Source organism: Tetrao urogallus (assembly GCF_951394365.1).
Source record: "Tetrao urogallus genome assembly, chromosome: 12".
NCBI lineage: Eukaryota > Metazoa > Chordata > Aves > Galliformes > Phasianidae > Tetrao > Tetrao urogallus.
In genome coordinates, this window is record NC_136825.1 from 4139494 (window position 1) to 4149506 (window position 10013).

The window sequence follows — 10013 nt, forward strand, 5'->3', positions numbered from 1 at the left end:
AGCAGCAGCAAATGAGATACAGAGAGTTGGAACAAAATTTAAGGGAGACAAAATACAGTTTCCACATGAGAAGATTAAAGGAAGTAAGATATTTTAGTTTCTAAAGGAGAAGCGTAAGAAAAAAATACGAAATGAGTAAGGGCAGTTAACTAACAATATACTTGAATTTACCAAGCTTTCTGCTTATCTAATTAGCTGAATTTTTAGGATTCATTAGTGCTATTAATGTTAGTTTTAGAAGTTTCAATACTGGACGTTTAAAGACTCATTTAGCTGTGTTGTGAATTATATGGAATCTACCAGATTAGGTGGCAAGCCACGAACATTAACTGGTATCAATTTGTTCTCTAACACTATGTTGAATTTTTCTTTCAGTGTCTCTGCAATCTCTTCATCTGTCAGGGTTGTGGTCTGCAGCAGGTCTGTGTCCTCCTTGTACTTGTACTTCATCTCAGAGAAGGTCCATCCAACTAGGGCATAAAACCCTTCAGTGGTCTGGAGGCTGCAGATGGACTTCTTCTGAAGTATGGTATCCGGACACACTTGTAGGTATGTGTTTAGCTCCTGGAAGTCATCTATATGTTTTGGCTCAAGAGTGAATGAATACAGTTTTCTGATATTGCCCATTTCTGGAGTATCAGAGAAAGGAACACTTCCCTCTGGAACATAATGTTTCCTCTTGACTTTCTCCAAGTACCAGATGCCTCTGTCTTCTGTGAAGCGGAAGATGCCAGGAATCTGGGGCTGATCCTTCCCAGAAATCAGCAGCATCGGCAGCCATGTTTGGTAGGGACCACCACCAAAACCAGCATCTACTATGTAGGAACTTCCCTTGATCACAACCTTCAGTAGGATGTGATTTATTTGATCAATGTATGCCTTCTTTGCTGGGTCATAACTATTTCCTCCGAGCACACAGACGTCATACCCCATTTCTTTCAAAGCCCAAAATAAAAGGTAGTTTGTTTCCATGCACCATCCACCACGTTTCTTTTTCACTATTTTATTGTAAGTAGATTGCAAATCCAGGTCAATGGTCTCTCCGCAATGCATGCTGAGATTTTCAAAAGGAATCGCCTGGATGTGATGCTGGAAGATGGCTGTTAAGGTTTGCAAGTCTGCATCCTTATGGGAGCCATCAAAAGAAATTCTTGAGAAATACTCCTGAATGTTCATTTTACCTGTGTGAGCAGGAAAATAGCCAGTTACTGTTGTGCAGCTCTCAAGGGGCTTCCCTCCTATTTCTGTAGCACAGGTTAACCAGCCTGCAAATGTATCTGAGGCTGTTTCACTGAAGATCTGAAAGACACCTGTGCCTTTGGTAGAGATGAATACAGGCTAGAGCTGCTTCTGTCATCTATATTTCTTAAAGAGACAAGAAGGGGAGCAGGTAACACTAAAGCTTCATCTCTCAGAAATTGTTTTCAGCACAGTTGGGTGTCTCTGCTACAGGAAGACACAGCACATGGCATAAGAGAATCTTTGGCCCTGGATGAATGTCCACGTGACCACAATTTTAGGAAACTGGCAAATGAGGTTTGCAAACAAGCTGTTAGCCTATGCTAGCAATAGTAACTGCAATGCTTTACTACTGCTTTTACCGTAACTGTTAAGTAATTCTTTATCACACAGATAATTTAACAGGGGACTTTCACATTCATGGCTTTAGCTAACCAGGATAAACTCCTCAATGTGTCACTATTTCAGACAAGCTTCCATGCGAAGTAAATTGTTGTTGTTCTTAATCTCTTTAGTTTTCCTGTGGAGTTCAGACACAGCTTTGATTCTGTCTGTTAAAAAGAAGGGATTGTTAATTTTTCTACCCAAAAGCCAGGAGAACTCATAATCACACCTTCAAGACGCATCCAGTGGCTTTTGGTTTCTTCTGCTATCTTTTACAAACCAAAGAATTCAGCTCAAATTGTTGCATATATTTTGTGTCTTCGTGTCTCTCATCTCCTTTCTTTTCATTAGTGGAAAGAGCGGAGATGCAAAAGGTTCCCTATAAGACTTTTAATCCACTGACTGATTTGGTGTCTGCAGGGATTTGTTTTGCCTTTAATTTCGATTTCGTTTAGATTTTTTTTCCATTCCAAATATGTTTGTGTTTTTTTTTTCCCCCAGAATGATTTATAATCTGATAAGGACTGTATGAAGTTCCAAAAAGGTCTGAAGATTTTTTTTTTTTCCTCCTTGAAATCACTCATACATTCCCTGAGAAGATTTTCCAATAATTCTTTGACATAGATGACATGGGAGAGATCACCTCCCACCAACCATTCTCAGTTTTGGTCCACCTGCTCTCCTAGAAGTGACCAGCAGCTAGATCCAATTTCTGAGAGTGCAGGGAGCTTTTGAAAATCACATAAATTTTGAACACATAAATGAAAATGCCCTTGTCCTGGAAGGTGAGTGCGTCATATGACCTTATCTCTAGACCTTAGCCTCAGCTTTGAAGCCATCAGCATAACACACTTAGTTGTATTTCTGCTGATTTGCACTAGTACCAAGATTCAGACTGTGTGACACAGGAAAATATGATAAAACAGAGTACTATCACAATAAGGGAATAAGAAATAAACATTTTAGCTTCAGAAGGACCCAAAGAGGCCACATGAAGAAAAAAAAAACCTGTATTTGATACTGCATTTTGTGTGTGTTGTTGTTTTTTTTCATCTCTTTTTAGGACAAGAGCACTCATCTCTGGCAGAATCTCCTAGGAAACACTGATTGTACAGAGCCATGCCACCAAATAGATGCAGACGTGCGTGCTGCGAAGCCCATCCTTTGGTTTTCTGCCTCATTTTTCTCTCTACTCTCATTTTCAGCAATTCTGCATAGCCAGATAGAAGCATCTCATTCTTATGATGGTGTCAAGCTGCACCTTTGTGCCCAGGAGGAGCCAAGTGAGTTTCTTAGCCTCGTGAATCTCATAAACTTGGCAGTGGCTTTCAAGTAAGTGCCCATCCATCCCTGTTGTGAGCCAGAGCCATGCAGCCCATCTGCAGCATTAGGATCCCTGTGGTGTATGAGCCTTTGGGAGCCTCCATGGGGCACAGGCAGCTGGGCCTGGGGAACTTGTAGCAAAAGCTTGTGCCACAGCTTCCTCAGCTCAGGACCTCATCAGTTCAACAACTGTGTAATAGAGACGGGTATCTACTGCTGCTGAAATATCTGTGTAGGATAAGGCTGCAGTATGAAAGAGTCGTTGTTAGTGAATGTAGGCAGGTAGCAGCCATGTAAACTGCTATTTGCTCTTACAGCTTCCTGGAGGCAGACTTCCTTTTCTACACAGCACCACTGCCCGCCACAGCAGGGCTATAGCAGTGCAAACCCTCACCCAAGGAATGGCTTGCATCCAAAACCAGAATGATTCTTCCCTACCAGAATTCAAGAGAGACTTCCAAGGTAAGATCCTCTTGCACGTGCCTATACAATGTATTTGATTTTAAGCTGAATTGCAGGACAGGAGCTGGCTTTTTCATACACCCTGGCTCAGCATAAAATGAGTTCGTTTCAAGCACTTGATCTTTGTACTTTGGTAACGACCTTGCAGTGCTACACACACTGTCAATCCTCAGGTGGCTGTAATTCACACTTTGCTAATATGCCTACAGTGCAAAGCATGTGGTATGCAGATGCATGGGGGTGGCAGAAGGCTTGTCCACAGCTACATGCAGAAGCGAGAGCTCAGACATGTGGGTGCTTACCTCTGCACTAGGAGCTGCTGGCTGGCTGGCTAGCTGCTAAGTTCCCAGGAGTGTTTGCAATGAGAGCTGCTGCCCTTAAAGATTGAGGCTGCTTTTTGCTGCCTGACAGGGATAGCATTCTCCTCCAGCGGAACCAGAACAGGAAGGCAGATTAGTTTAATTTTTTTATAATATTGTATGTTCTAATGGTCTTATTACTTGATTTTTTATTATTATTTTTTTATTTATTTTTTTTGCATAAGCACAGAAAGCCCTGCCATACAATTAACTGTGGTAGGTGCTATATGAAGAGCCAGAACATGATGCATTCCCCCAGACTGCTTATAATATCGTGTAGGCTTAAACCTCCCAAATTACTGTTTGACAGCTAAAAGTCCTTCAGGAATGCAAGGCAGCAATCTGTTACAGGTAGCATGAGCACCTTTTGCAAGTGGCTGTCACTCATTTGCAATCCCTATCGCCCCAGTGCTTCAGTCTTTGGAGCACCCATGCCAAAGCAGCCAAGCAAGAGTGCAACATTTGATACGTCTGTGACACTAATGTCAAGGATCCTTGCAGGAAGTAATTTAGGACTGAGAGCTGCTAAGCCAAGCCAAGCAAGTCACTGACCTGTAGACAGGAGGTGGCAGCAGTAGGGTTAATCACAGCTGGTAGGGTGCTGCTGAAGCCTTCTAGGCCTTTAAGACTTTGCCTCTGATAAGGAAAAAAGCAAACTAGTGAAATCTGAGCTGAGCAGTCTCTTTTTTTCTCCTCTCCCAGCACAACTGCATGTGATTCGTCAGGGCTGGCAGTGCTGAGCTGGGCCAGCAGGTAGCAGCCAGGGCAGGGACCTCTGGAGCTGAGTCAGCTGAAAGAACAGCACTTTTTCTCTGTCATTGTTTGCCCTTCATGTGCGGCATCTCTGGGGCAATCAGCTTAACCCTTTAGCCTTTCCTCTGAGCCAACAAACCAACCCAAAGCATGAGAAATAGCCAGGCAGGGGCCAAGGAACTTCCAGGCCACAGCTTCCTTCCTGCTGCAGCCTCCTCTGGCCATCTCCTCCATCTCTGCTTTCACTCTGCTCAGTTGTGAATCCAGTAGATTCTGGGCTGGTTCCTGCTGACCACCTGCATGACAGGATACTCCTGCCCTATGACAATCCCCTTTTTCTTCTGCAATTTACTTGAAGGTTAAAATCTCATTTCCCCATAGGATATGGGGAGCCTTGTGTGCATGCTTATATCCAAACACATACGGATGCATTTGAGAGCTAGCTGTGTCTCTGTGAAGTGCCTTTGGAAGATGCAGATCAGCAGCAGCTTTTGCTAACTGTAAATTTCTAGTTGGAGGAAGCTGCACACATTGCTTAGCAAACAAATAATAAAAAAGGAGGGTCAGTGAGTTACTGCATTTCTAACAGCCTTAGCTGTAAAACATCAGCACATGCAGGCAGTCAGGGTAGTTGTGGTGATTAATGTCATTTTTTTTCTTTGGGATTAGAGGTTGTAACACAAGAGGAACAAACAGATTGAATACTTCACAGTTCTTGTATTTTTATTTAATTGTAATTGGCTTACGTTATTAATTGTAAGTGCATAGTTGTAATGCTGTGTGATCTGTACATAAAGGAACATCAAGCATCATCTCAAAGGGCAAAGTGATTACATTTGTGTAATTTCTCATGCTAAAAATCTTAGCCTTTAGGTATCTGACTAAGATTCATCATTTCTCCTTCTATCAATATAATTAGAATCACTAAAGCAGTCAAATACATACATTTTGGAGAAACTAACTGACAAGCAATAATGTTTGTTATAGAAGTTGACAGCCTTGTGTGAGGAGGGTGCATTTCCAGCAGTCCTCTCCTGGGTGCTCACAAACAATCCCCAGGAGGTGCTTTCAGTTTGAAAGCTTTAGTTATGTTGCTGAGGGTACAGAAATCTGAAAGAAGGCAGAATTGTCCCTTAATATTTCTCATCACCAGTTTTAAGCCACAAATAGCCCCCTCAGTGAGTGTTAGAATTGCTGTGTGAGAAAGTGCGAGGGGGGCAGGAGCACAAAGGACAGGCTTAGTGTAGCAAATGGCATTGGATGTCTTTACTTTTCTGGCTATTACATTTCAAAAAATAGTATGGCATTAATTTAAGATGTGGTGTGATATTTTTTTTTTCCCCAGGTGGTAGAGCTAAGTAATAAGGGAAGGGACACACTGTTCCATCTCCCTGCCCCTGCTGCTCTGGGTTAGTGGGAAAAGCTTTTAAGAGATGAATGGAGCAGGGAATGGGCAGCATCTGTTGCCAGCTAAGCACAAACAGAAGGGGAGTGATTTGATTGAGTGAGGAAGAAATTATTTGTACCCAGACCAAGGAGAGATGCAGGAACAGTTGTGAAAATCAGTTGCTTTTCCTGATTCATGCTAATCTGTTCTGCCTTATGCTGGGGTAAATGGAAAAAGAAAGATTAACCTTTAGATTCTTGTCAGGAAGAGGGGGGAGAATTCACGTAATGCCACCATATTGAATTATAATACAGGCAGTGAGTTAAAACAGAGACAACCTGCTTGTATTGATGGGTACAAATTTCTTATCTAATATTATATTGAATTTCTCCTTCAATGTTTTCTCCATTTCTTCATCTGCAAGGATTCTTATTTCCACCAGATCCATGTTATCCTTGTAATTGTACTTTATCTCAGTAAGCTTCCACCCAACGAGTGCTCGGACCCCATCAGCGGTCTGCAGGCTGCAGATGGACTTTGTAACAAAAAGTGAGTCTGGGGCAGTCTGCAGGTACAGATTTCTGGCTCTAAACTCTTCTATGTCTTGGGGCTGGAGGGTGAAGAGATAAACTCGACGGCAAACTTCTTTGTCTACGTTATGAGGAGCAGTGTTGCTGTGGTTGGGAACATACTGCTTCCTTTTCACCTTCTCAAGGTACCAGGTCCCATTCTCTTCTAGGAAGCGAAAGATGCCGGGTGTCTGAGGCTGATCTTTCCCCGAAATCAGCTCCATCGGCTGCCATATCTGGTAGGCCATCCCAAAACCACCGTCCACAATGTAGGATTTGTCATGAAGCACCACTTTTAGCAACAGATGATCAATGTCATCAGCGTATGCATCGTGCTCCGGGACATAAACTTTTGCTCCCAGAAGGGTGACGTTGTACCCTAGGGTTTTCAGGGCCCAAGATAAGAGGTGGTTGTTCTCCATGCACCAGCCCCCACGTTTCTTCCTCACTATCTTGTTGTAAGTGGCTGTTAGATCCAGCTCGATGCTTTCCCCACAGTGAATGCTGAGGTTCTCAAAAGGAACTGCTTGGATGTGGTGTTGGAATATTTCTGTCAGGGTTTCCAGGTCTGGTTTATCATGGGAGCCTCGGTAAGAAATTCTGGCAAAATACTCCTTGATGTCCATGCTGCCTTGGAGAAAAGGGTGAAAAAACACCATAGTTTGTGCCAGAAGTAACGGAAGGATCTTCCTCATCCATTATATCGATGACAGCCCCGTTATGAAACAACCCACTCAGAAGAGGAATGGGGTTTGACAAATGGCCCTATCCAAGGCAGCTGAGTGCAAGTATTAGCACTGGGGGAAGTCAGTGGGGCACTACTGATGAGCACAAATGTTATTTTTAATTGTTTCTTTTACAGCTGTGATGAGAAGCTCCAGCTGTGCTAAGCACATTTCAGCAGAGAGTTCCTGCCCAGCAAAGCTACAAATCTCTGTAGGAAGGAACAAAAACAGTAGCAGCTCTGTTTTCCTGCTAAAAATTATAGGAACTGAAATTCTCCAGCTCTGAACTGCTTTGCACATGGTTTGACTCAACAAAGCAGAAGTAGAAAATAGACCCCTCCCTTCCTCCCCCCCCTTCTTCCCCACAGTGCAAGCCAGAGCGTTGTCTTCAACCACGTCTGAAATTAATCTGTTTGCCCATAGTGTGGTCTTCATGATTTAGGCAGGATGTATCTGCTCTCTCTGCTCTCAGTGCTGATGGCAGCAGATGTAACTAGGAGTACTTACTTAGGGCTGTGAGCATTGCCCTGCGTGAGCAGAGGGGAAGAAAGCATCTTAAGCACCCCCCCTCTTTCTGTGAACGTAGCCACATATCTTTATTATCCCAGCCTGGCACCACTGCATCTCAGATGGATCTGAGTGTAGAGCACTAATCTTCAGATCATGGACCTGCTCTCACATGGCATCCATGTGTGGTTATTAAGGTAAAACCATGAGAAAATCTACAACTGTTGCAACAGGGTTAAGTTCTCAATATACAGTAAATTGTATGGGAGTTTGGGAAAGATAGTTTCAGTATACATGCAAAGCAGTGAGAACACAAGCTTCCTATTTGGCAGAGTGTCCTGGGAGAAGCAGAGGGTGTTCACAGGATACAGATGTTCAGAAATCTGTCACTATTACACTGTGACAGGTATATGAAATTCAACCAGCAGGCCTGAGTTATCAAACATTGGGTAAAGAGCATCCAATCATTATTCCAGGCCTTCTCTTAGTTCAGCTTCTGGCTTGTTCCCAAGCTTTTCCTCTGAACATCACAACTACGGTGCTTGCAGTGGGAGCTTGAAAGCTGATATCACCAGCACTGTGCTTCTTCCCCCCTCATCCCCACACCCCTTTCTTTCTTCCTTTCCTTCGCTTTGCCCAAGTAGGTGAAACATTTACATTAACTTAAAGGGAAAACATTGGCCTTGAAGAGTTTATCTGTCTTCCTGTCTGCTTCTTGTGGTTCCTTATAAAGCCCTTTCCATAGCTGAATCTGAAATAAGTCAGATGGCACAAATGCTCAAACAAATGTTGGAGGCTGATAACCACGTAAATAATCTGTTACACTAACACAAAAGGAGGCACTGGTAAGCAGCTGAACGCTGCTCGCTCTGCTGTTACACAACCTGGCTGTTTGCTGCTCTCAGACGTATCTCACTTCCTGGTTAGGAAGAGTTCAGCTGCCTAAATTCAGGGGTTAAAGAAAGGTCTTACCTGGAAAATCAGTTCAACTGCAAACGGATCTCCTGGGACTTGGGGGGATTTATTTTAGGCAAAAGCAAGTGGTGTGGCTGGCTGTCCTTTACTTAGCACGGGGTCGAGGACTGCCCAGCTCCCTTCCTGGGGAATGTCCTTTCTCTCAACTTGCTTCCACCCGCCTCTGTCAGACTGCAAGAGCTGAAAGAGGAGGAGAAAAGAAAAAAAAAGAAAAGGGTGGAGCACAAGAGCTGGAGTGAGCGAAAAAGAGTGACAGCACTGACTCCATCCACATTCAGAACCTGGTCTTTATTAGAGCAGAGGTTGCCTGACATTTTCATTTGTCTCATGCTGCCAGCAGCAAATCTCGGGCTAAGAAGAAAAGGGCAAGCTTTTTTGTTTTGCTATCTAGCCAAACGCACTTGAGTGATATAAGCTTACCCTGGGTACTGGCTTACTGCTTCTTTGGGTACATGGGAAAGAATCTTTGCATTCATTCTGTCTGAAAAGCAGCAAGATTTCTGCATGGGGTCTTGCACCTGTAAGCCCCTGCCTCAGTCAGCCCACACCCTAACTTCAGTGTTTGCTTAATTCACACTTTTTAATTTACATGCTTGTGTGCTTTTTTTTTTTTTAATTTATTATTACAGCAGATTTCGCAGAATGAAATTTCACAGGATAAGGCTGGGCCAGCAGTGTGCCTGCTTTGATCTCAGCTCAGTTTAGCATCTAAGGGTGCTGTGGTGGTGAATATGAAGTGCGAACACGTGGGGAACTCCATCCCCTCAGCGTGCTTCACACTGCTTTTCTCTGTACACATCTTGCTTGCATTCTTCCAAGCTAGGACTTATTAATTCTCAATATATACAGATGGATTCTTCTCTGTTAAGTCCCTCCTTCACATTCAGTATCACTAGCAAGTTTTGTTCAAGCATTGATTTATTGTGGTAACTGGTAGAGATGATAAATCAGACCCAAGATGCCTGTGGTAACACAGCTCCACTGCCATATCAAAATGTGCCTCTTTATCATCCCATCAGCATCCGGTGTTTCACCCAACCAGACAGAACCAATGTCCAAGGTGAGAGATGCTCAAATAGCAAGTTACCTGCCTTTCTTGGGCTCCTCTGGTCACGTCCAACCTGATGAAAAGAGAAGCCTCACGTTCCCTCTGTAGAGCTTGCTGTACACGGGCTATTCCATTCTCTTTTCACATGTCATTTCAACAAAGAGCAGCCAAACTACAAGCAGGGAGACCAGTAGTGCTGGGGGGAATCATACTAAGAAGAAGTACAAGGTCCCATCACCGCACTGTGCATGCAAACCCAGCCACAATCCTTGCCCAGAGTCA

The 10013-nt window shown here is 43.5% G+C and overlaps 2 protein-coding genes across 2 annotated transcripts; both read right to left on the bottom strand.

Moving 5' to 3' along the window:
• Window positions 1-285: 285 nt before the first annotated feature.
• On the bottom strand, window positions 286-1176 carry LOC306950983 (arylamine N-acetyltransferase, liver isozyme; the record flags this gene model as incomplete). The annotated part of the gene is made up of 1 exon (XM_079541377.1): window positions 286-1176. One exon carries the CDS (start codon window positions 1174-1176, stop codon window positions 286-288), a length of 891 nt encoding a protein of 296 aa, XP_079397503.1.
• Window positions 1177-6229: 5053 nt separating this feature from the next.
• Window positions 6230-7171, bottom strand: LOC306950982 (arylamine N-acetyltransferase, pineal gland isozyme NAT-3; the record flags this gene model as incomplete). Its single annotated transcript, XM_079541376.1, has 1 exon — window positions 6230-7171. The coding sequence occupies one exon, from the start codon at window positions 7169-7171 to the stop codon at window positions 6230-6232; it is 942 nt and encodes a 313-aa protein (XP_079397502.1).
• Between the last annotated feature and the right edge of the window lie 2842 nt (window positions 7172-10013).